Here is a 27,699-nt window from a genome sequence, read left to right on the forward strand (position 1 = left end):
GTTACGGTTTAGCAGAATAAGAACAAAAAAAACAAAACCCTGGCCTCTCTCTGTTCTCTTCTTCTCTTTTCTTCTCTTCTCTGCAATTTCAGAGCTTCAATTCCATTGTAATGGCGGTTTTCGAGCTATACGAGAACATGTACGACATCAGGTTGAAGCCTCGACTCCTGAAATCTCTGATAAAAGATCGTCTACCCGACGAAAAGCATCCCTTCACCAGCCCTTCCGAGCTTTCTTACGTTGAGTCTTCTATTAGAACTCACGGCCTTCTCTCGGAGTCGTTTCGAGAAGCAGTCCACGACCGAAAGCTGGCCGAGAGCTGGAAATCCGCCGTCGATGCGTGGTTCGAGCGCTTGCTATCGCTTGTTTCGAGCAAAATGGTAATAATTTAAGTATGCTGGTCCTGCTTTTGAATGCTAATGTGTATATCGCTATAAATTCTATGCAGTTCCACTTGTCACGGTACACGTGGCAACATGAATGGTGATCAGAACTGTTGTTCTGGTGGGCCATTCAATCAGTGGCCTGCAAAAGGAACAATTGGAACAGTGGTCCATATTCAATGAGAAAAACTCACAACAAATGGATGGTCAGAAGTGTTCAATCACTGTGATTTTTTGCCTATAACCCATCCGCAAAGTGGCCCACCTGATAAAAGGTTACAGTCACTCTACATCTTTGCCATGTAATGTGGGGAGGAACTTCACAGGAATTCTATGCAGCTACCTGCATATCAGTGTTCCTCTTTTTCTTTATCTATTTACAAATCAAACTAGTTTAGATCATGGCACCAGAATTTTCTTTTTCGATAAGATGTATTGATATCAACCATGCATGTAGGCATGTGGACATGATCAGGAGCCTTAGACAGGTAGGCCTGCAGTGGAAGGATAGCCCAAAATTCAAATCAACACCCGGTCTGCAGGGTCCTTACTCTTGCTCGGGTGGTAGACTCTCAGGAGTTTCAACACCCGGTCAAGGGTTCGAATACCCATGGGTGGTGAAATTCCACTAGCGTGATTGTGTGGGGTGTGTGTGCGTGTGTTTAAAAAAAAAAAAAGAAAAAAAAGGCAGGTCTGCAGTGGAAGGATAGCCCAAAATTCAAATCAACTGGGTGATCCCAACTGTCCTACCTGAAGACTTTTCCCTCCTTGATGTGGATGTCTACTAACATCTGACAGTTAATATGCACCTGGAGGATGCTAATAGGGCAGTTACTTGAGGGACTGCCTAATGAACAGTACTGTTCTCATTCAACATATGTATAATGTTGGGTATGCCTGAGACATTCTCTCTATTATATTTTTTTTCCTAACATTTTGACCTTTTTGTGATTGTGCATTAGGATTTTTAGGCTTTATTTTGTGAACTTTTTTCAAGATAGATAGTATTTTAAGGGAATGGTTCAGATGGACCACTTAACTGGAAGCTAAAAATAGGGAACTGTTTGGGTTGAAACACATGGGATGATAAATGAGGTTTCGTAGAAATATCTAAAAACTATTTTCTTTTCATAAAATTTTAGTCTTTAGCATCAATAAAAATAAATTTTTTCACTGGTTAACAATTTTTCCATCTTCATGCAGAAACTGGGTGTTTCATTTCAGAAAATGGACTTTTCCCATTTCTATTCTATTATAAAAGTCATCGTATAATTATGCGAATTTTTGTTCAGTGCAAGTGACAATTTGTCTTTTTCTTTTTATATTCTAGCCAGATAAATGTTGGGCAGGCATCTGTTTGCTAGGTGTGACAGTACAAAATTGTAGCGACGATCGTTTTCTAGCATCATATTCTGTTTGGTTCCAAAAGCTCCTTTCACAAATTCAGGTTGTGTTTCTCATCTTATTTATTTATTTACTTATATGTTTGCTTCTTGTTTCTGTTTGTTTATCCTAACTGTGAAGACAATGAGTAGTTTTGTCGTTCGAATGGTTGGTTTTATGAATCGACATACTTTTTCCCCCTTCGATGGATAATGAGACTTTATAAAGAAAAAGAAAAGCTACATCAAGGGTAGAGAATTCCTGGTACAAATAGATGTCTGGTGCAATCCCTCTTTCTGCTAGAACTAAAACAAATTGATTGCTTTCTATCATGACCATGATATGAAGTGGTGAAGATCCAGAGCCCCTTGTGGAGTGCCTTGGTCTTGGCATCAATCTTATCCCACTGGACCAGAATAAAAATTTTTAATATTCCCATGTTCATCCATGAGGATATCCAGACAGCAAATGAGACTAGCGGAGCTAGAGAAAGCTCGTCAAATTCAACTTCCAAACTTCTCCTGCTAGGCTTAACTCCTGAAGACATCTCATTACTGTGCCAGTAGAAAGAAGTCCAGCTTTCCAAATTCCAATGGGATAGGATCTCCATCACTGATCATCTGTGACAAGAAAGGGCTTACCATATATAGTTCTTAATGTTAACAATGGGATAGGATCTCTGTCACTGATAATCTGTGACAAGAAAGGGCCTACCATATATAGTTCTTAATTTTAACAATGACCATTGCATCTGTAAGACTTTATCATTGTATACACATCTCTCCTTTCTTTCCAAATGCCCATAAGTTAGTACATGGGAGCATTTAGCAAAGCAAATTGCCTTTTGCACTGAAAGGAACCCTGTGCAACCTTTGAAAGCATTTGCAAATTCTTCTTGAAGAAACCATCTCACATCAAACAAATGTAAAAAAGACCATAAAGTTTCAAAGCGATTCTACACTCCACAAAGTGATGGTCAATAGGCTCCTTTGCTTCTTTACACCTGAAACATGTGTTGGGAAGACGGTATTTCTGATGTTGGAGGTGATCCAACGAAAAGATATTGTCAGCTATCGTGGCCCAATGGAAAGCTGCACTCTAGGGGGAGTTGTTTTGCCACAAGTGAGCCCATAAGGGATAAGAGTAACCCTACTGCACTCAAGAATGTTGAGAAGAGAGAGAGGAGAACTCACAATTATGAATTGAAATATCGTCACCTGTAGAATTCGATCACGGGTCTACAGATTATATATATGGTTTAATGGTAACAACTATTAATGGTATACATTTAATAGAACTTCAGGTGGGTTTTTCTACCTTCTATGCATTTACATGGATTGCCCTTTTTGTTTCTATCACAGCTTTCTATTCACTCACAGCTTACCACGTTTGGCCATGTACTGCGGGAATTGGAGGCGGTGCTGGTAGGTAAGGCGAGGTACTTTTAAGGTTGAAGGGCCTGAAAAGAAGATGAGTTTAGGACCTAAAAGACCTGGATCGAGTCAGTGAGAAGAATATGAAGGATCATTCACTTACCATGGATTTGTAAAACAGAATCCACAACTCAAATGACTGGGGCAAGAGCTATGATGATGATGATGGTTTACATAGTTACTATAAGCTGAGACACAACATATTGAAATGGGGTGATACCATTATGAGAACTGAGATTCCAAGGTTTTATCCCTGGAAAGTTTGTTTATGCAACCCACGTGACATTAAATAGATTACTTACACCGTGCAAGACTATAACGAAAATATTATTTAGTGTGCATGCATAGAGATTCCCACGGAATTCACTGTCATACTGGTACTAAAAGTGATACCTTCTCAAACCCTTTAACCTCTCTAGCTAAAAAGGATTTCTTTTTCTGTCTTTTTCTTATAAATTCTCTCTCTATAGGAAGCTGTGACTTTCGGATGAGAATTACCTTTCATTGCAACTTGTAATTGTTCTTTTCTTTTTAATTTATCACTTCTAATTCTGATCCTTGATATGCTTGTTATAGCTCCATTTCTAATTTCTTTTTTTTTTTCCAATTCATGATCATCATCATCATCAAATAAGCCTTATCCCAACAAATCAGGGTCAGCTATGTGAATCCTTTCACATTCTTCCACTCCATTAAGGGCCATCTTCAGTTGGACCATAAGTCTTCAAGTCTTTTCTTATTACCTCCACCCACGTCTTTTTGGGCCTTCCCCTTGCCCTTTTAGAGCCCCAATTCACTCATTCCAACCAGGTTCTTGATCTCCGTGCACATGATGAAACCATCTAAGTCTATTTTCTCTTATCGTAGTACCTATTGGTGCTACTCCTAAATTCCCTCGAGTGCATTCATTTCTAATTCTAACCTTGGTTGTCTTGCCACTCATCCATCTCAACATCCTCATTTCAGCTAAACTCATCCTATGAACATGTTGTTCCTTAATGGGCCAACATTATGTCCCATAAATCACGACCGGTCTTATAGCCATTGATGTAGGACCGATGCATAAACTAAGTAACATGTGAGATCAAATAGCCGAATTAAGATATTTAACAAAAAAACACAAGCATCGCTATATTCATCACAAAGATCATGAATATCAAAAGAAAATCATGCATAATATTGGCCTAAGCTACCAACATCATAACACAAGACCATTAAATAAAAAGAAACTAGGATCTAATGGATGTAGGGACATTCAATTAGCATAGCGTATAGTCTATTTCAAAATAGGAAACCTAATACAACCTAGGGTGAAAATTAGGGTTCTGGTAATTTAGAAAATTAGGAAAATTAGAAATTTTAGGTTTAGGTTTAGGGTTTCAGGGATGGAAGAAAGGGGTTTTGATATAAAGATGGTGGGAAACCAAAAGGGGCTGGTGGGATTCACACGTGTGGTCGTACGATCACACGTGTGGCGTGGGAAAAAAGAGAAGATGGCGTGAGAATTCACAGTAGGTGGGATTCGCACATGTGGCCATACGGTTACACGTGTGGCGTGAGAGGATAGATTTAGGTCGGTTAGGATTTGGATTGTGGATGTGTATGGGAAAGTTGAGTTTGAGAAAAGACGAAGATTTGGGATGAGAGAATTAAGAATCTGAATAAAATACCTGGATGAGGAAGAAAAGAAAAGATGATGTGGGGGATAAATAGAGACCTCGTACCTCCGTTGATAAAGATTAGCCTCACACCAATTTTCCTTCCAAATCGCATGAAAGTATCTTCAAATTGCATAAAGATGGAAGAAGAAAGCAAGAGCCTCTCTCTCTCTCTCTCTCTCTCTCTCTCTCTCTCTCTCTCAATCATAAAATTCAATGAGGGAGAGGTCACACGCCCTCCTAGCTTTATAGATCCAATAAGTTTCAAAAATCACAAAAATCCCCGTCTTGTGAATTTTAACGAAAATAGCCATAGTTTAAATAAAATTAACTAAAACACTCATAATGTGTCCAAATATAAAATAATCAAAAACTAAATTCTAGAATATGATAAAGTCTAAACCGATGTGGACGATCAACGATCAATGACCCAATCATGTGATCCATGCGATCCAATGGCCCGATCGTCGTGTTCCTCCGATCCAACAGTCTGGATCACTCCATAAAGCAGCCCATGTGCATCTTCCTAGTGTGGGGTCTTCCAGATGCTCGCACATACACATGGGATCTCCAGCACGATCACGGGTACTCTCCTAGTCACAGGGAAATCTGCACGGCCCGCTTCCTCCTCTGATACATATGTAAGGGTATACGTGACGTGATGCCCTCATTAGCCACCCTATAAAATTTTCCTTTTCGTTTGAGCAGTACATGACAATCACATAAAACTTTAGGGCACATCTCCATTCTTCCACCCTGCTTGAATTCTATGGGCAACATCCTTCTCAATCTCTCCACTCTCATGAACAAGGTGTTCCGTAATGGTAACTGTGGCCGTAACTGCCACCACCGTTACTGTTATGATACAGGCCGTAACGGCCGTTACAACCCCCGTATCGGCCATTACAACCATTTTTTATTTTTTTAAAAATGTACTTCCTGGACCGTTACGGGGCCGTTACAGGACCGTTACGGGGCCGTTACAGGGCCATTACGACACGTTTTTCTATAATGGCTATTACGGCCGTTTCGACCCCGTAACGCATAACGGTTATGACCGTTACCGTTACGTAACCGATTTGGAATACCAAGCTCATGAATTATTGACCCAAGATATTGAAAGTGTTCATTTTGGAAAGCTTCTTGGTCAACAATCTTAACTAAAGTAATTCCTCGTTCCCCCTCCTATTATTACTTAAAATTGCACTCTATATACTTTGTTTTAGTCCAACTAATTTTATATTCTTTAGATTCTAAAGCACCCGTCCATAAATTTATTTGTCTTTAAGCCCACCCTCGTCTTGTCAATCAGAATCATGTCATTTGCAAACAACATACACCATAGGATATCTGCCCATGAATGCCTCGTTAACTCATCCATAGCCAATGCAAAAAGTTACAAGCTCAATTCCAATGCATGGTGCAGCCTACAATAGTTGGGAACTCACTTGTCTCTCCACTTGTGGCCTCACATTTATTATTGCTCCCTTAGACGTATTCTTAATCATGTTAATATATCTTGTTGAAACTTATTTCTTTCACCACCACCACTAGATTAACTCTTTAGGGGCCCTATTGTAAGCTTTTTCTAAGTCAGTAAAAGCCATGTGGAGTTCCTCTTCTTCCCATATTTCTCCATCCATTGTCTACGTGGGGAGATAGCTTCAGTGAAAAACCTCCCTGATATGAAACCAAACTGATTTTCTGATATATTCGTCTCGTGTGTTAGTCTTTGCTTAATCACTCTTTCCCAAAGTTTTATAGTATGGCTCAATGAGTTTAATCCCACGATAGTTAATACAACTGTATATATCTCTTTTATTCTTATAAATAGGCCATGGTACTTTTCCTCCATTTGGTTGGCATTTTCTTCGATCTTACAATCTTGTTGTTTAACTTTATCGACCAAAATAACCTAGTATCTCCCACGCACTTCCAAACCTGTATTGGTATACCATCTGGTCCAAGGGCCTTTCCTATTTTCATCTTACTCAATGCCTCTCTCACTTCAGATATCCTAATCATATGAAAGTATCTATGAACTTTGATGTCATTTGGGTTTATGGTTTCTTCTATTGTTATGCTTTTGGAGTGGTTGTCATCTAACAAGTTCTAAAAATAGTTTCTCCAACCATCATTAATCTCATTGTCCTTGATTAATGTCCTCTGGCCATCACTCTTAATGCATCTAATCTAGGTCGCTAATCTCTCTCTCTCTCTCTCTCTCTCTCTCTCTTATTTTTGTAAGTTTGAAGATATCTTTCTCACCTTCTCTTGTCCCCAATCTATTGTAAAAGTCATCATAAGTCTTAAGTTTAGCCTCACTTTCTACTTTCTTAACAATCTTTTGGCATTTCTATATTGTTCAAGATTTTCATTGTTTCTAGGCCCTTGGCAGGCTTTGAAAATGTTTGTCGTTAATAGCTTTTTGTGCATTATCATTTCACCACCAAGTTTCCTTATATAATTGGCTTTTTCCTCCATATACTCCGAAAACATCTTTTGCCACTGTCCTAATGCACTCAACCATCTTATTTCCACATAACATTTACTTCTTCCTCGACATTTCAAATTCTTCCTCGACATTTCAAATTCTTTCTTACATCAATTTATTTATCAACAACATTGCTTTTTCTCCTTTTAAATTCCACCACCTAGTTTCTGTACACCTATTAATTTCATTCCATTTCTTCCATCATTTAATGTAAACATCTGTAACCATTAACCATTAACCTATGTTGCATGGTCAAACTCTCCTGGTATAACCTTGCAGTCCTTGCATATTTTGATCATTCTGTCATAATATTTCTCTAAGGCCTTTGAAAAGTTTAGTACTTTCAATTGTAGCTTCAATGTATGTGCTTTTTTTTTTTTTTTTTCAATTAATTGATGTCTAAACCAATGTTAGGTTTCTTTAGGCATTTTTTTTTTCATCTTAACATTTTCCAACCTGTCTTTTTTCTAATGGTGAAATCATTCTTTGCCTTCCTCAACATCTCTTAGAAAAGCTTGTTTCAGATTTCTCATCAATAATTATTAGAGCATTGTGTGCCATTTTCTTCTGTCTCAAAACTTCAAGCCAGTGTTTATTTTCCACTAACAAGTTCATGGGAATTGAATTGACTCTTTGATGTTTCCATGTGTCGAAAACAGCCGCCTTCTACTTCTAATTTTGTCAAGGTGGCTTCTTGTGTTTCCTTATCAGATTTGTTCACAAGGTATGGTATCTTAGATCGCTGTTATATAAGCCTTGTGTTTGTTTTCCTAATAAAAATGAACTGCTATCTTTCAACAAAAAAGACATGTCTAGGTACAGGTATATCAGTTGGTGGTAGAAATTTTCTTCTGTTAATATAAATCTTTGTTCAGTATGATTCAAACATGAAGGTGCTAGATAATGTTGCACATATATAGACATAGGTGTTGTATCTGACATTTGCGATGATTTAGAATGGCTAACCAAAATGAAATCCAGACAGGTCAGCTAATTCATACAGAAAATATTGGAAGGGGCATAAGTATCTAGCATAGATTGTAATCAACTATGTACTAGAATATTAGATAGCACTTGATTGTAATTTTGTGCTCTCCTTTCCGGTCCGAAGTCCGGATGGAGGGTTATGTCAGGTTGGCAGTCAGTGTTGAACTTCCATAACTTTTATCTCGAATCCAAACAAGCTGACCCCAATTAATTGGGATAAGGCTTAGATGATGATTATAATGGTGATGATGATAAGGAGCTTGCATTTAAGGGCTGAAAGTTGGTATGAACCTGAGTTCTCCATGCTACTGATATCTTATCATCTCGATGTCATCTTTAGACGAGCTAACATCACTAAAATGTGTTGCATGTTGGACACTCAACTGTTTGTGTTCTGTCTGCTTTCACTCTTCTCTGTTAGAAGCAATTAAAGCTAGTTGAACTGACAGTGAAATGCTGTTCAAAAGTTTAACATATGCTCACTCTGTTATGAGTGGATCATCTGTGATCTGACGTACTATCACATAAAAGGGTTTCCATATACCATCAACTGACAAATCAGCTGCTGCCACAATATATTCAATGAATTCTTATCCATTCTAATAGGGAAGTCAATGTTGTAGGAGATGATTCAGTGACGAAAGGATGTAGTCTCCGAAGGCTTTTTGGCGACTCCCTTTTTGTCGTTTGCTCATTTTTCACATTTTCTATCCTTAAAAAAGAATTCTAGAAACAATTTCAACATGTTTTAATTTTATGAGTTGTCTACATGTCCTAGTGGATATGGTTTCATTTTTAGTTGTCTACATGTTGTCATGTTTTCACTCTTGTTTGGATGTGTTTCTTTTTGCTATAAGATTTTAAAATTTATTTTCTTAAACCATTTTAATTTTTAACTATTTTAGAATCAACTTACTTTCCCATGTGAATTAATATGTGACATTAGGTTGGATCGTTTTCCAAATGTAAAGAAAGATGGTACCTCTCAAGCTGGCAAACTTATTCAACCAGTTCTCAAATTGTTAAGCGAGGATGGCTCAGAGGCTGTATGGGTTAGTAGAATCTATTATTGAAGTTTTCTTTTACTGCCATGGCCATTGTATTGTTAACTCTTCTAATCCATTGAGATTCTTCTGAATTATAGTTCAGAGTACCCTTACCTTTCAAAAAAGAAAAAAGAAAAAGAAAAAGAGTACCCTGTCTATGAGTCTAGGTCCTCTTATGTGCATGTTATGGAAGTTTTATGATGATTTTCAAGTCCTTCCAAAGCATGCAAACATTTCTCACATGTGCATGCACAACCATTTGGTTTTGCAACTGAAGGGTTTTCTTGAAATGGACTTCTGAATTCTAATCAATGACCAAAAAATAAAAAATAAAAAATCCAATAATTGGAGATACTTCACTGGGCTATTGGAAATTGAATAAGGATGGAAACTCATTAGGAAATCGGGCAATCACTTATGTGTGGGTGATAAAAATGAGGCAGAAAATTGATCCCTCAAAATGGTTCTCAATTTGTTTAATAAGTCATTTTCTTTCTGGGGACAATGGAAGGGGATTCGAAAAGTTTGATGGCATGGGCTTTTGGCTGAATTTGGGGAATCTCTCCTATTATTGATGATTGATGATTGATGACATTACATCTTTGGTGTCTTCCCTTGAGACATCTTTTTGCCTTGTTCTTAGAGAGTAGAAAAGTAGAAGCTAACGGGTTTGCGGGTACCCTTGCCAAGAAAGGGTTGTCACCATGCTTGATGCAGGACGGATGATCTAACCTAGAATGATGTAATGAGATCATCAACGGATTAACTAGAACAATTTAAAGCACAAAATAATTCTAATCGATCACAAGCTTAATGAATTCAAGTATTTAACTATGCTCATATTCCAAACTAAATCACAACCCCTCAGTTAGATCTTATAAAACATGATTAGAGATCTTATAAAACATGATTAGATAACCCGTTTATATATATATAGGACCTATGGAAGGTAGGACTTCAATCTAACATAGGAATTGATCTAATTCTATTGTTAAAAGGGTTTAAGAAGTAGGGTTTTGGGATTTGGAGATTTTGGAAATTAGGGTTTAAAAGTAGGGTTATGGGGAATTAGGGTTTTAAGAGTTAGGTTTTGAGAATTAGGGTTAGGGTTTTGGGAAATCTAGGTTCTAGGATTGGACTTGAGGGTTTTAGGCTTAGGGTTATGGATTTTAGAGAGAAAGGAGCAAGGATCAAAGAGGGAAATAAGGAGGAGATGGGTTGGCCGTCTGGACGGTCGTACGGTTTTGTCCGTGTGATTGTATGGTCACATGTGGAGGTGCAGACGGTGGTACGGTGTAAGTAGGCCTAGGTTTAAATGGGCTTTGGAGGAGATTGGGGATGGGTTTTAGGGAAAACAAAGAAAATAAAGGAGTAGAGAAGGATTGAGAGAGATTGAGGAAATTAGAGAGAAGAAAAGAAAAGTGTAGATATTACCTTGAGAAAAGAACATAAGAGTGATAAGATGGAATCACTCCATAGCTTCACACTACTCCAATCACATGAGGTTTTACTTCATCACAAAGCAAAGAGAGATTTAAAAAAAAATAAAAATTCATATGCAATAATGGTCTGGGGTGGCAAGGAGACCCATTATCCCCTTATTTATTTGTGGTGGTGATGGAAGCCTTGAGTAGGATGATTGATAAAGGGGCAAAGGAGAAGCTGTTGAGGGGTTCGCTATTGGTAATTTGGATTTCCACTTGACACGTCTTCAATATGCGGATGATACTTGCAAGGCAGATGAAGATATGGTGGAGAACTTGCACATGATTCTTATATGTTTTGAAGGAATGTTGGTGCCCAGAATTAATATCTCAAAGAGTGAATTACCAGGAGTGGGACTAGCCAAGGAAGAGGTGATTTTTTTGCAAGTTTGTTCAGGTGCAAGGCGGGATCGTTTCCGCCCACTTTCCTCGTGCTTCCTTTATGTATAGGTAAGCCTCCAAAGTGTGTTTGGGATAAGGTGATCGAGCGCTTCGTTAAGAAGGTTTCGCAATGGCAGACGAGATCTCTATCATTAGGGGGGAGGATTACTTTCATTAAGGCAATGACGTCAAATTTACCGGTCTATTTTATGTCCTTGTTTAAATGCCCAAAATCAGTGTTGGCGAGGTTGGAAAAAAATTAGAAGAGATTTCCTATGGAAGGGAGCGGATGACAATCACAAGTTCCATCCCATGAAGTGGGAGGAAGCGTATAGGCCACGGGATCAAGGGGGTGCCAGTTTGAGAAGCATGTAGAGAATAAATGATGCTTTGATAGGAAAATGGGTGTGGAGGTTTGTGGTGGGAGAGGATTCATTCTGGAGGGAGATAGTAGGTAGAAGGTATGGGTTTGAGGATGGGGGATGGTGGACTGTATCATCATCTTTGTACAAGTCTCCCTCAGTGTGGAAAGCGGTAGCTCCGAGTTGGGACAAGATTAGGGAAGGGGTTGGGTTCTCCCTAGGCAATGGGCTGAAGATCAAGTTTTGGGAAGACATTTGGGTGGGGGAGCAAAAATTGCGAGAGGTGTTTCCATGGGTAGCTAGGTTGGCACTGGGGGAGGGGATTGTAGTGGCAAGTTGCTTCTCGTTTCAAGGCGATGTATGTATTTGGGATCTGCCGTGTAGAAGGAATTTGCATGATGACAAACTAAGCCGTATTCCATGCTATGGTTGAAAGATAAATGCGGAAGATTTTTGGTTTGATCTTTCTATTCGTATTTGGAGGGAGGTGATTGCGTTACCGAGATTAGTCCATCTGCGGAAGTTTGGCATTATGGTGCTCCTTCTAGGGTGGCGGCTTTCGCTTGGCTAGTAGGATGAATCAATGTTCCGACTGGACAATCTTAGGAAAAGAAAGATAATTCTTCCGAATGTTTGTGTGATGTGCTTTCAGAATGAGGAAACGGTAGATCATCTTTTTATCCATTGTGACTTCGTGAGACAGGTGTGTGTGGCAGAAAATTTTCAGCTTTTTTGGAGTTATATGGGTTGCGCCAAATAATATTGGTCAATTTTTTTTTTACTTGTGGCACAAGGGTATTCATGGGAATGTGGCTCGGAAAGTGTGGCGTCTTGCTCTGCTAGCAGGTTTATGGTTCTTATGCTTGGAAAGGAACAATACAACTTTCAGAAATTGTTCAGATCGAGTTCAAGAAGTGTTTACCAAGGCAAAATCTCATGTAAAATAAAATGGGTAGTGGCCGCAAAGGCCCTAGTGCATTTTTTGATTATTTGGGCTGAGCTATAAAGGCTCTTGGGAGACTGTATAGTCCTTTTCCTTTTCTTTTTGTATTTTCTGGCTTCGGCCTTTTCTCATAATAAATTTATGTTATAATCGCTCAAAATAGAAAAACAAATAATGGTCTAGGGTGTGGACGTCCAAGCCTTATATAGTCTCTAAAAATACTTTTTACAAAAAGACACTCTCAGATAAAAAGTTTCATGTAAAGGCGCTCGATAAAATAAAATTTGTTCCTAACTCCCTAATCTCAGCAAAAATATACGCTAAACCAAAAAATAACAAAACGTATAAACAACTAAATAAACTAAATTATTTCGTAGCCCATGATCAAAATGTCCAATGACAATGATCCAACGGTTGGAATGGTCCAACTAGGTAGCCCACATGCATCTTTCTAGTGTGGAGCTTTTAAAGATGCATAATCATGCATGTGAGGTCTTCAACGAGCTAGGCACTCGAATTGGGCCCACGGAGCCCCACATATGCATCACCTAGCCATAAAGAAACAGGAGTTCTCCTCCTCCTCTGGTATACTCCGATTGGTGCTTGGATGTCCTCATCAATGCCCCTTCCTAATATATAGATTCTCTTATCTACTTCCTCGATGGATGTTGTATTCTCTAGTTTATCTATCACAATAGTTTTGTTGCCTAAAAAGGAAAAAGAAAAAGAACAAGAAAAAAATGTCCATTTTTAATCAAAGTGTTTCTGGTTACATCCAGCCAAGAAGCATGGTATTATGTGTGTTTTTAATGATCTTGCATTTGGCCCAACTTAGGTAAGGCTCTATTTACTATTCAGTAAAAGAAAGAAAGAAAGAAAGAGAGGCTCATGCTCTGTTTAGACAAGAAAGTTATCATGATTGTAAGATTCTGTGATTAGAAAAATACATCATCTTCATTTAGCAATTTCTCGTTTTATTTTTCGAAATCACAATTTTATATTGTTTCATCATTGTGTATGTTTGGATTGCTTGACTACAAACTACATTTTAACAATGATGGAGCATGCTAATTGTACATGAATCGAAGAAGTGATATGAGTCCCAATGAGATACTTGGCTTATATGTACATGTTCAATATATGTGATGTTTCATTTAAGGACCCTGGAAGTTTTGGCATAAGTTTGATGCCGGCTGCCAACCTGACACAACCCTCGTACTTTATCTGGGCTGGGGACTGTTAATGAGAGCATAAAACTCCCACAGGCGCAATGTAATAGACTATTACATAGGTGGATTAAAATAAAGCGCTATCTAATAGTCTATTAATAGGTTTTATTACAATCAACGAGTTAATCATTTGGAGACGTGGCTGCATAATAAAAGCATTCCATAACATTTTTATTTCCAGTATACTAGTGCTAAGCTCTAATTTGATCATATTTCGGGCTAGTTTTCCATGTATAACATTTCCTCTTACTTTGTTTGAACATATTTGGGGTCTCAAGATGTTATCATTGTTGTGGGGATTATTTGTGCAGGAAGGGGCGGTTGATCTATTATGTACCCTCTTAACATTCTTTCCATCTTCTGTTCATCGTCATTCTGACAGTGTGAGTTGCAGACTTGTAATTGCCTCCCTCTCTCTTTTTTTTTCTTTTTTTTTTTCCTTTCGTTTTTCTGGGATGGCCTTAAACAATATTATACATTTGCTGAATTTGAATGCTTTTCATACATTCCATTGATCGCATAGCATGAACCCCTGAAGAAATACAAGCCATGCCATGCCCACTTTGTTGAAGCTTACTACAGTGTTATATTGTTGCCTCATTTTTTCTAGGCATTCAGGTACATGTTTTCATGAATTTTTTGTTGAGGATGGAGTATTCAAGCAGGCCTTTATTGAGTTTACTCATTATATCATGAAATAGCCAGCTTCTAAAGACTTGAGCATTGATTCTCGTTTTTCTCTAATGTATTAAATAAAATAAAATCTTAAAGTAGCTGAGTTTCTTTTTTTCAATGAAAACCATTCCAGAACTTTATAAGATAGTTTTAATGTACGGTTTATCTGTTTGTTCTTTAGATATCACCGCATTCATCAGGCTAATGTGAAAATACTGAAATTAATACATGCTATTTGTGACCAGGCAGAATCTGTTATTGTTTCAAAAATTATGTCTGGGAAATGCACTGCAAGTATGTCTAAGGTGAGTGGCATCAGTTTCTTGTTTGTTCCCCCATTCTTTCCCTACACTGAAGCATAAAAATCTTTGTACTTGCCTCATCATCATCATTGTTGCCAAATCTTTGTCCCATCAATCTCTACATTTGCCTATTGTATGAAAATTTACAGTAAAATGTACAGATGCACATGTTTGTTTCACATTTCAGCTTAAGTACATCCTTCTCTTGGTTGTTTATGTTTAGAAGCTTGCTCAGAGTTTAGCATTACTTCCAAAGGCGAGAGGTGATGACGATAGCTGGTCCTTGATGATGCAAAAAATTTTAATATCAATACACAAGGATCTCAAGGATCCATTCCAAGGCCTAGAAGAAGGTTTGGGATATCCCTATTTTGGCTTGTACTTCTGTCTGTTCCAATTTTCCTCTTATATTCCTAGGTTCTGTCTTGCTGAAACCGATACCTCTGTTTTGATACATTGCAGAAACCATATCTCATGAAATTCTTAGACTCTTGGTTCCTCCTGGGAAAGATCCCCCTCCTCCCCTGGGAGATCAAGAGACAAAACTGATTGAGCAATTGCTAATGCCCAGAGTGTCTACATTGATGCAGTGTGTTTGTATGATGCTCACTGATCATTATCCTGTACAGGTAGTGTGCTTATCTTAATTAGATATTGCTCTTCTTGTTTATGGCATTATAATGCATTTGATTTTTGAAAAGGTTTTCAGAGTTACAATGTCTTTTATGTTTCCTTACAGGAGTGGGTCTTTTGAAATTTGTCATTGGTTACACCATAAATTCATTTTTGACGTGCCCATTTGTTTAACAGGTAACTGTTCCTGTTCTCCCTTTGCTAGCACTTGTTAGGAGAATACTGGCAGTGGATGGGTCTCCGAGGCAAGCCTTATCACCCTTTACATCAATCATGCCACAAGAGTTCATCTATTTTGAGCTTCCAGGATTGCACTTGTGCAGCTTGAATCTTCTTCTTGCAGTCATTACAGCATTGCGCAGGTGAATAACAGTCTTATGTCAATGTACGTTTTTGGGAGGAAGCTTGTGCTTAAGAACATAAACCTTTATCTGCAACAAGTAAGGCTGCTTGTGGTAGACAGTGCTTTCAACAGTGAGGTCATGGGTTCGAGCCCACGTTAGCTTTCAAAAAAATAAACAAGCAAGAAAGCTAGAACAAAGACCCTGTTTCATCACAGATGTTCTTTCCTCTATAGCTACTAGTGGAATGGCTGTGGAATTCATCTGCATTAGATCTTCATGCTGTTAAAAATATGCTATTAGCACGACACTGGTTCATGACATGTTGTTGTTCTTGTACACAAGTCTTGATAACCTATTCATTCTGTCCAAAGCATGTATGCTATCTAATACTCGAATGCCTCATAAGTTTCAAGTGCCTCTGTAAAATGTTTGTTTATTTTGACATGGCTGCCACTATTGTTCTTTGATTGTCTTAAGTTTAGAATGGTTTACCCTTATAGCATTGATTCCTGCAAATTTTTAAGTTGTACATTGAGTTGTCATATAACCTTTGTCTTCATTCAAATTACATTCTTTTTTTCATAAGATTCCTCACAAAATCTATTCTAGAAACATATACCAGACTCCATTTACTCTAGATTGTCCTGATTGTATCAAAGACACTTCTTGATTGTTTCCCAAGCATTTCTTGCTCATTTCACAGGCACTTGCTCTTGCTTCCTATACTGGTAGTCAGGGTTTTCAGTATCTTGCGATATCACCAATATATCTTTTATTCCTGCTGGGCAATACAAAACCTAACTTTTAATATCTATTTTTCATGGTCATGCAATATTGATATCACGATATTGTGTGATATATCCGTACTCTCCCTTTATAAATTCTTAATGTATTGTGCGATTTGCTAATACCGAGTGCAATATTGAAAGGGATAAAAGGAAACTGGCGTTGTTTTGTCTGGAAAATCCTTAAAAATTCACAAAAATCTACTATCTTTAAAACCAAAAAATAAAAAATAAAAAATTCTTCCTGGGACATTGTAAAGTAATTTCGACCAGTCCACTCTAATTTGTTGGAAGAGAAATTTCTCCGAAATCGTGATTGTCAGCTTCTTGGGGCCAGATTCTAAAATGTGCGTATCTTTTAGTTTTGATTCTTTCTTTCTTTTCTTTTTTTTCATTTTTATATGTTGTAAATAGTGTCAAACAGTAAGAAATCCACGATTCTTCATATTTTGGATGAAAATTATGGATCCAGAGCTTCGATTTTGAGATTTAGGAGAGACGGGCCGAGTTGTTGAAAATTAGATAAAAGTCAAAATTTTCCCAAAATTTCCCAAATCGGTTACAATGTTAGTATCCAAACATGAAATCAAGCATGTATATAACCTGATCCACACATTCTTGGCAATTTGGGGACTTTCTGGAAAAAATAATAATAATAATTAAAAAATAATGAAAAATGTTAAATTTTTTTTTCAAAATCCACAAGTATATTTCTAGTTTTCTACTTCTTTTGCTTTTGAATGTAATACTTATGTTTCGATACATGCCTTCTTACATTTATAAATTTTATGAATTGACTTTGAATATAGTTGCATCAATTTAGTTAGACAGTGCATAGATTAGGACCCTATACAAAGGAAACTTATTATATGCACTTTTCTGTAAGTTTTTTTTTTTTTTTTTTTTATAAGTGTGTATTGGTCTCTTTTTTAACAATCCCTGAAGTTTCATTGAAAAATTCAATCAATTTCCCATTTTTTTCCCATATTTCCCAACAACAACGATAGATTACGCAATATAACCAATATATCCTGTGTGATAACTGATATGTATCTGTATCCCATGGGTGTGATACACTACGTGATAACGATACGGAAAACGTTGCTGGTAGCTAGCATCAAAATATAAAGAAAATGGCATAAGTTTCTGCTTAGATGCAGGTTGGGCAGAAGTAAATTGCAAAAAGACATTGCATCTTATATAATGAAAATCTCTAAGGCAGGAGAAGCAACGAGTGTAGTTGCAAAGTCAGGTGCAGAGGCAATTGTTGAGCTACCAGAGCTGTAGTTTCTGTCTCCACATAGGTTGAGCATGTTTTGATTGTTGAAGTGTATGACGAATAGCTGCCACTCCATGATGTCACAAGCAATGCACATCTCAGATATAGCCATACTAGTGTTTCATCAGCAAACAGCGAATTGAGATGGACTATCCTTTAACACACGGGGTTGTTGAAGGGACTGTTCCCCATCCTATGATGTTCAAAGGTTTATTCTATTTGAAATCACTGTCTAGTTGGAATTCTAGTACCCAATTGTTGTGTAATTTTTTCTGGGTACTACGACTGTCCCTTTAATCATTTTACACATGACAGGGACACTCCTTTCTCTGAAAATTTGCCATGTCCAACACTTGTTGCATACATGTTGGACGTACTTGCACAACCAGTGAGAAAACCTTAGTTTATCTCTTAATTCTTGTATTTACTAATGTTGTTTATATACTAACATACTTTTGATGCATTCTAGCATTTTGTGGATACTTCTTTTATATCTTTCATATTAATGATCTAAAGTTCATGTAATAAATAGTCTGGCAATCTGCCTGGAAGGGATTAAATGCCCAGTTAAACACTGGCATTCTAAATGCCTGCTAGCTGATGTGTCAGACAGTCTGATCCACTAAAAGAGTTAGGAGGAGGCCCAAGAAGAAGTCATTGGAGGTTTGATCATCTGAACCAAAAATCAAGGCATGGAAATTGAGAAGGGGATGGAAAAGAACAAGCATAAAACTTGTGATCCATAACAAACCATTAAAGAGTGAAATTGAACTTTTCCATTCAATGTGCAAGTCCATCTGAAGAAATACCAAAACAGAAGGAACTGATAATAGACATACTTATAATTTGGCACTCTTCTTTCCCTTCTCATTTGCTGCACCAAAATATAAGGAAACTTTGAAGGAGTAAATAGTATAAATGTTTAGTATTAATAATGTAAAATATAATTTCAAGCATAAATAGTATAAATACAGCTGCTAATATCATGCTTACATGTTGGGTTTTCCAAGGGCCATGGTTGTAATGCAGGGGCATTTTCACACCGGGCTCAAGTGGGGTCGCCTGTGGGATGCAGGGGCACACTCGGGGTGGGCGGGCCCATGGGGGAGGTCTCATGTTCGAGACTCCTCACCGGGGGTGATTAATGCGCATTTCACACCGGGCTCGAGTGGGGTAGCCCGTGGGATGCGGGGAGACACTTGGGGTGGGCTGCCCATGTGATTTGGGGCCCACGAGCCCATGAGAGGGGTTCGACCAAGGTCCTAACCCATGAGATGTGGGGCCTGGGCTATGAGATAAAGGGATTAATTCGCCATAATCTAACTGTTCGAGCTTTAAGAGCAAGTGGTTAATTGTCCTGCATCAGGTTGGTACCTTGTTCCCGTGTTTGACACTAACACGAGTCTGTTTCCAATTTAAGGAAATATCACTAACATCAGTTCATTAGATGAAGTTCACTCATTATGATATTAGTTATACCTCTACTTGTTAAAGATGCGTTTTGCATTCTCTAAATGGCAAACTCCTGAATCAATATGCAAAAATCCTTGTATTGCCTTTGTTGCAGTAATTGATTTTCATGGTATCAATTGAGTTACAGTTTCAGCGAAGTGTTTCTTTTATATTCTCTGGAGAATAATGTGCCAATCGCATTTGCATTTTTACCCTGCAGACAACTATTACCCCATGCTGCTCAAGTTGTGCGACTCCTCACTGAGTATGTCAGGAAACGTGCATGGAGACATGCATTGCCTTCTATAAGGATAAAGGTTTATTCGGTCATGAAGGTTTTACTGACCTCCATGGGTGTCGGTATGCAGTATTTTCCTGAAAAATACCCTCAAACTCTCTTTTGCTTCTACTCCATAGTTCAACCTCAATTTTATCTTAGTTGCTGAATTGATATTTTCAGAAATTAAGCTGCATTGTCATCTGTTTACAGTTTTCAGACACATCTTGCAATGTGGTCTAACAAACACAATTCGTGATGAGCACAGGATTAATCTTTGGGTTTGATCCAAAACCAAATTCCTGGCAGTTGTGTGCCATAATGATTTCACATGAAGTCAATGTTCGGATCTCACTAAGAAATCCTGCATTACATTGAACCACCTAACTTTCCTTCCTCTTTATATCTACTTGGCTATGGTAACCATTGCAGCTGTAACTGTCAAATTCTCGGAGCTCTGAAAACACTCCACATTATGTGCCATTGCTTCTGGAATCTGGAATGTCAGAATCTTAATTCTGTTATCAGAGCTTTTTGTGCTTCAAAACCCTGAAGTAGCTTGGATACAGACTTGAGAACTTTCCAAGTTGGCAACATCCCCGCACATTGCTGCCTTCTAACATAAAATTGTGTGAGTATCCACCTGTCATTGGAACTAGGATTCAAGCCAAGAGGTCTAGGCATCTTTGTGTTGAGCTCCACAACCATTAATCTTCCACATGTCACTCCTATACTTAGAGGCACCTATGCAACACAAAGTCAAGTGCAGTCCATATCTCTCATGGTCTGGGTGCTTCATGACATCATTAGATGTCTCACCCAATTCAATAGTTGGTGCTAGACATGTTGGAAAAAGTGAATGGAAAGAATAATAAGAAGCAAAAGGAACAGGAGCACTTCAGAACAAGCAGAACTCTTTTCAAGGTTGAGATAGTCCAATCAAAGAATTGTTTGGGTCCCATTATCTAAATGGTTTTGATCATTAACGAGTCCCGTTATGTAAATGGTTCTGATCATTGAAGATTTTTTTTAATCCTATTATCTAAATGGTTTTGATCATCCCATTATCTAAATGATTTTGATCATCCCGTTGTCGAAATGGTTTTGATCATTGAAACATGACCCTGGATCCAAGAGTGTCTCTAAACTATACGTGTGTTGAAACACAACCATTCACAAGTGTCTTTAAACCATCCATTATTTTTGTATAGCAATGGCCCACTTGATGATTGGAGCAGGCCAATGGGACAGGCTGGGGTGGATGTTTCATTGTTGGCCCAGGCCCAGCCTGACACGGAGACCAGAGCTACATTTCAAGCCTGGGCCTGGCCTTCGGTCCAAGTTCACCGGCCCAATCCCTGGCCCATTGCCACCCCTAAATTCTACTGTTCTTAACAGGCAGACGTGTGGTTAAGCTGAGCACATGTGATGCTTCTTTTTGCTTCTGTTCACAGTTTACTGATGTCTTTCTCAGTAATCAGGTATCGTTTCATTACTGATTTGGTAGGGTTGGGTCTTGATCAGGAATCACTCAATACCTTGCTCAAGATGTAATTGAAAATGCATTTGCTGATCTGAGTTTCATTACTCAAGGAAGTGGTTTTACATCTTCAAGCTCATATCTGTCAAAAGTCGGGAGTGAGGCATTACAGCAACCTAGCCTTGGGAAAGGAAAGCACAGTTCTGGATTACCAGGGGATAACCAAAATGTAGTTGGTCCTGCAGTGGAAGTACCTTACAAGAGGCTAACTCCTATTTCTGTACAGATAGCTGCACTAGAAGCACTGGAAGAACTTGTTACTGTGGTATGTGTCATTTTTATCAATAATCTTCATCAGCCTGCATGCAAGTAGTTAATATTGAGAAATGATCTAGTGCACTGTGTAGTTTAGCCTTAAAATGCATAGAGCATGAGAATCATTGGATTTAATCCAACGGTTGTTCACAAAGCACACAATTTAATTATCATCCTTGTTAAGGCAACGTTATTAATGCAACTAACCTCTCTCTCTCTCTCTCTCTCTCTCTCTCTAACACATTTCTTTCTGGTGGGGCCCACCTCAATTTTGTATGACATCCACTCCAATTTCACCAGCTTGTGTTAGAACGAGCCCAAAAATGAGGCAAATCCATAACACAAGTGGGCCCCACCAGAGAAACAGTTATGGAAACACTCACCATTGAAACCTTCCTGGGGCCCACTGTGATGTTTAAAATTCCATCCAACCTGTTCATAAGGTGATTCCCACCAAGATGAAGGGAAAACATACATATCAGTCTGATCCAAAACTTCTATTGGCCCCAAGAGGTTTCAATGGTGGGTTTTTAATTCTCTTTGTTTCTTGTGGTGTGGCCCACTTAAGTTTTTAATCTGCCTGATTTTTTAGGTCACATCCTAACATGTGTTGTCGCTACAGACAGATGAAGTGGATATAACACAAATATCACAGTGGGCCCTACAGAGCTTTTGACCACTTGGGCTCATTGTAACAAGGTTCATAGGAAATTTGTGTCCCTCTGATGGACTACATGTGGACATCAGATGTAAACTATCAATATACGGGGTCCCACTAGCTGCCTAGGCCTAAAAATCAAGTTGGTTTGGTCATCTAGTGGCCCGTGCATGTACATAAAATATGCACCATTGATTTGACCAGCCATTCATAAACATAGGCCAAATACAGACTTTCTTGTGATGAAATGGCACATGCGAGATATGGGTCTGGGACTGGGACTCAATAAAGTGGTTCTCATGGCTAAAATTATCTTTAGCCCAATTCATCAATTTATTGTTAATCAATGGTTGCCCTTCAATGTGCATGTGTAGTCAATGTGATGAATGGGTTGCCCTACTTTGTATGGTAGGACACTTGCACTATGGGACTACCTGATGAACATCCTAGATCCTACACAAGTGCACCACGTTGGCATGTGTGGGTGTTTGTGCCTAGTGACTGTATGGATTATGAAGTCTAATTATTCTTTTTAATTATGTTTACTACTCTTCAAGGAATTCACTTCACCCGTGATCTCTTTTTTTCCCCCTTTCACGAAAACTTGTAGATTTTATTTGTTTTATAAAGTTTATGCCCCATTTGAATCCTGTCTAGAAACCATTTTCTGAGAGAGAATTTCAATGGAAATGCAGTTCTGGGAAGTCAGTCTCTGAAAATTGATTTTTTTTCCTTTTTTTTTTCGGTCTGGAAATGTTGTTTGGATGGTGGTGTTTGTTTTGTTGCTATTTCTTACATTGGGCGATGTCTAGAAAATCATCATCATCATCTAAGCCGTGTCACAACGTAATTGGGGCCAGGATGTCTAGAAAAGCACTTTATGAAAAATTAATGCACTATTAGCATGAAAATCAAAATAATATTAATCGCTAGGAAAATTAGGATCCATATTGATTATAATTATAGAAGGTTTAGTCATTGATTTGGACCATCCATGATGTGCGGCCCACCTTTAATTACCTGTTCCTCCCAAAAGTTACTTTGATCGGATGATCTTAACCATCCAATCAATCGCTAGGATGAAGAATGGTCCATATTGATTATAATAGAGAAGGTCCAATCATTTTTTGTGGACTGTCCATGATGCGGTGCCCACCTATGGTTTCCTATTCCTCACAAAAAGTCATTTCGATTGAACGATCCTAACCAATTGATCAGTTGCTATGAAAATAGATGGTCCATGTCAATTATAATTCAGGTCTAGTCATTTGTTGGACTATCCATGATGTGGGGCCCATCCTTGATTGCCACCTTTGAGAGAAGTTAGGAGGGAGGGAGGGAGGGATCTGTGATGTGGGGCCCAGCCTTGATTGCCACCTTTGAGGTGAGATTTGGAGGGAGGTTTTTCTACCGTTTTTCTGATGTCTGTTTTCTGCATGCACAAACCATTGAAATGTAGTTTTCTGGGGAAAACTGTTTTCTACAAAATGGTTCCCTGGTTCCCATAGACGTTAAGGATTTAAACAAGTAGAGTCAAAATTCTTGCAGATTCTTTTGTGCATGGTCTATAAATGACCAAACCCATGCATGTGGTGATAATTATGTTAAGATAGATAAAATTATCTTTTGGTGAGATGCCATCAGATCCATGGGGTGATGCCACGAAGAAGTAGTACGACTTTGCCTAGTTATCCAGATCTAAACTTGTAGATCCAGGTCCACACTTTTGTGGCATAAAATCAAGAACTACAAAATCAAGATCCACAACACAGAATCAGCCCAGCAACTTCTGGTGTATAAATTGTCTTTATGATTTCCTATTGTTTCTACTCGAGTGTCCTTTTGTTTCGTTATTTAGACTGATATATCCTATCAAAATAGGGCACTTTATGTGAATTGTCTCATTTGCTGGATATCCATTTGTAAAGAGATTTGGTATCATGATCAGCTCCTTTGTTCATCTCCAGGCTTCATTTCAGCATTGTCCATAACTTTGTGCATGAGGTATTGATCTCTTAGAATTTTTACAGAGTGGTGCATGGATATCAGAGCAGTCGCGATCCGAAGTGGACCGTCTTCTGATAACTATAGCAACAAACACATGTAATGCGGGATGGTCCAATGAAGAGAGGAGTAAGATGGCATCTGAGGGACCCACTCCAAATCGAGCAGATCTCCAGCTCACAGCATTGCATGCACTTCTGCCTTCTCTCCTCTCTCCAGCCCGTGGTAGGCCGCGATATTTATCACAAGGCCTTGAACTTTTCCGTAGAGGTAAACCTTCGTATGTGTTAATATAATTCTTTCATTGCTAAAAAATTGAAGTGGAATTTTAGAACAAAACTTAGCAATGAGGATTGCCGACTTGAATCCCACATGACATACCCAAGAACAGGAAAATTTCTTTACAAGTATGTAATAATGTACCAAATTACAAAGAAAAAATGAATATAATAAAAGGGCAATAAATTCCTGAACCACTTTTTAGAACCATTAGCACAGAAACCTTGATAGGAAGGGAGGGAGGACATTTGGAACTGATATCAATATCAAAGCTCTGCTCTATGATGCACTTTTAGCAAAACCTTTCATGCTCCAACATGGCCTGTTCTCACCTATATGAGGCATGGCCTGTTGTTCAACCCTACCTAGTTCTTACTAATCTGAGGTCCCCCAAAACATCTACTCGGCACCATGTCCATCTCCCAAAGCTACCAGTCTTCCCTCTTCACATGGGTATTTACACTGCTTTTTTGTCGAGCACAATTCCAGCTGAGACGTTGGCCACCTTCCCTAGGAAATCAGCCAGCTCTCCCTCCTCTCTATGCATGTCAATTGCATCACAGGATCTGGAGAAAACACACACACACACACACACACACACACACACACAAGGCATTTATCAAGCTAGAGACTACATGCCAGTTGGCATGTCCTGCTCCAAAGATCTTGCTGCTCTCAGTCGACGAATAAATGGCATAGTATAGCACAGTTCAAGCTTAGAGATTTGCAGCCTTCCCAGAGAACCAATTAGCTATGAACCACCAATTCAAAGCCTTCCCTGTTGCAATCCCAACGGTTGGTCGAGATCATGAACAATCGCAATCTTACTGGATGGACTGTGAATGGCATGTACCTGCTTTAAGCAGGTCGCTACTAAAATGGCCAAAAGAAAGACCCCTTAAAACCTTTAGCTGCACCAGTAAACCATCTGTTGTAGATCTCACACATGCTCTGCTTTAGAGTAACTTCTGGATAATTGACAATAATTTTCAGTGTTCGATTTTATTTAGAGGATATCAAAGCTCTGGCAGTGTCCGGATGGATGGTATTCCCAACATAGTTACTGAGCCGTCTGAGTTGGAACCATTCTCTTGATGGATGGTATACTTCCTTTGAATTTTCAATATAACTCTTCCCTAACGGAGTAAAGAACAGAAAAAAGAAAACCCACTACCACCTTCAGATTTGCTGATGTGTTCTGCTAGCCTCTGGTGGTTCATTGGAGATGAGCTAAGACGAGCCATCACATTAATAGTCTGCAGGAAACCTGGACGGCAAATCACCAAGATCCTGGGGCGTGTGAGTGTGGCAGCTCAGATTGACCTGCTCAAAATAAATTTTTTCTTGCTCATAACAGAATCATCCTTTGTCAAAATGTTTTGCAGGTAGGCAAGAAACAGGAACCAAACTTGCTGAATTCTGTGCTAATGCTTTAACAACCTTGGAAGTACTCATCCATCCCCGGGCCCTTCCGCTCTGGGATTCTCCATCCGGCAACCACAGCCCGGTTGATGAAGGATTTAATCGCAGGTTTACAGAAAACACATCTCCTGGCAATCAGAAACCTAATACCTGGTTTTCAGGAGGCATGCCTGGAGTCGATGACCTTGCTTCTGATGAGTTCTGTGACAGTTTGCTGGGGAATGGAGAAGAAGCCGGACCCCACTCCAGTGATCTACCAGAAAACCAAATTGGAAAAACCAATGAACAATCCAACAAAGATGCCGGGCCAATGATTGAAGGTCCCATGGCAGTACAGCTCTCCTGCGATGCATCAGCTGGTGGGAGGGTCCCAATAGAAGAAACATGGGGACCCACAGGCAATGCTGATGTAGAAATGGGAGGAAATAACATGATTGAATCAGGGCCACTGGAAGCGCCTGTCACTGGGGATCATATGGCTGTTTTGCCCAGCATTCAGGTAGCATCCAGTGAAGCTGTTTTATTGAGTAATGAGGCGGCATCAGCCAAAGGGGTGGTCGCTACTTGGGCTAATGTCTCTCAACCCAAAACACCCTTTACATCTGCCAGAGGATCCCCTGATTCTGGCAAGGGGAAAGGGCCTATGTTCACATCTGATTCAGAGTCTCTGGATTCTTTACCAGATATTGTTGTTGGTGATCCAGATTCTGATTAGTAGCTCATGAAAATTTTGGCAGTTCACTTATGTTTACAAAGAAAAAAAAGCTGCATTAAAAAAAGCAACTTGTAGAGAAAAACAGGACCTTGAGACGGATGCTAGATGTCCAGTTCTATAGAATGTTAATCTATTCAATTCATGTTTTTTGGTGAGAGTTGGGTCTGTTTAGATGAAAAGGGATGTCATTTGACACAATTCCATTTCATTACTGATGGCATTCAGCTGGCTGAGACCATAACCAGTGAATAACCGCTGCCCAGTGTACAGTTTATATCATTCTCTTGGATAATAAAGAAGCATGGAACAACTGTATGATAGGCATCATGTAAGACCCATTATACGTGGGCTGTGCTTACAGATTGAATGTTCACAAATTTCCAATCAGACTTTGGCCATGATAGAATTATGTGGATGCCAATTGCATGTAAGGAATCTCCTATGACCTGACATGGTCCAATGGAAAAGTACCGTGTGAGCTTGTCAGAGGTGGGCCACAATGAAAAGCAAAGGATCCATTTGGTGAGATGATGTTTTGCCCTTTTAACAGAGGGCCCATTTGACCATCGGTGGTCCCAAAGGTTTATGGATGATAATGCCTTTCATCAAAAGTAGCCTACTGTGAAATTTTACTAGAAGAACTAAAATGCTATATCATGCATCTGCTTCAAAACATCAATGACTCACAACCTGACATGAAATTTTCTATTGCATCAAAACTAGGAACAGATGCATCAATCTTGGATTGTTTGGGTAAAGTACATCTAGTTATCCATTCAAGTCTATTTTGCATGCCGGAAGCCTGCCACAAAAAGGGGTGCAAATGGGTTGGGTCAGGTACGGTAAAGGGGACCCTGGGCCCCTAGAACTGACCCATTTAAGAATCAGATCGGAAGTTTGGACCCAAACCCAACCATTAAAATTCAAGTCCTGAATCAATTAAGAATCAGGTCAGTATTTTGGACCAAAACCTAGCCGTTAAATTTCAAGTAGGGTCTGGGTGGGTGGAAGTCAAAAATAGCTGACCCATTAATTTAATGAAGTCAAAAATAGCTGACCCCTTATTTAATGGGTCCAGGCCTATTTTATCACACAGTCACACAAATAATGTTCCATACCATCCAATTTATGGTGGCTATCAATTTTGATGGTAAAAATTAGAATGGCCATTGGTCCAAATTCAACAGGTAAAATCAAATGGTCTAGATTACCATGAATAGTGGATGGGTAACTAGCTTTTATGAAAAGGCAGTGATCTAAGTCACCCAAAAGACAACCAAAAACCCACATACGCAA

The 27,699-nt window shown here is 38.8% G+C and overlaps 1 protein-coding gene across 2 annotated transcripts; it reads left to right on the plus strand.

Annotated features, from left to right (window-relative positions):
• On the plus strand, window positions 1-26,849 carry LOC131231664 (uncharacterized). Of its 2 annotated transcripts, none has more exons than XM_058227949.1 (13): window positions 1-380; window positions 1,714-1,830; window positions 8,011-8,075; window positions 9,285-9,390; window positions 14,095-14,166; window positions 14,704-14,763; window positions 14,987-15,113; window positions 15,223-15,389; window positions 15,571-15,755; window positions 19,474-19,613; window positions 21,055-21,335; window positions 24,014-24,257; window positions 25,652-26,849. In XM_058227949.1, exons 1-13 carry the CDS (start codon window positions 111-113, stop codon window positions 26,401-26,403), a joined length of 2,586 nt encoding a protein of 861 aa, XP_058083932.1. In that variant the 5' UTR covers window positions 1-110; the 3' UTR covers window positions 26,404-26,849. The 2 variants fall into 2 exon arrangements, with proteins under 2 accessions (XP_058083932.1, XP_058083924.1); XM_058227941.1 differs by having other exon boundaries at window positions 2-380; window positions 14,984-15,113; window positions 25,652-26,848.
• The last annotated feature ends 850 nt before the right edge of the window (window positions 26,850-27,699 follow it).

This window comes from Magnolia sinica, chromosome 2 (genome assembly GCF_029962835.1).
Source record: "Magnolia sinica isolate HGM2019 chromosome 2, MsV1, whole genome shotgun sequence".
Taxonomy (NCBI): Eukaryota; Viridiplantae; Streptophyta; class Magnoliopsida; order Magnoliales; family Magnoliaceae; genus Magnolia; species Magnolia sinica.

Excerpts from the sequence above, each read along its gene's own strand:
- LOC131231664 (XM_058227941.1), top strand. The coding sequence starts at position 111 with ATGGCGGTTTTCGAGCTATACGAGAACATGTACGACATCAGGTTGAAG. Across the intron at positions 381-1,713 it reads CGCTTGTTTCGAGCAAAATG|CCAGATAAATGTTGGGCAGG; the intron begins GTAATAATTTAA and ends TTTATATTCTAG. Across the intron at positions 8,076-9,284 it reads TTATCAGATTTGTTCACAAG|GTTGGATCGTTTTCCAAATG; the intron begins GTATGGTATCTT and ends ATGTGACATTAG.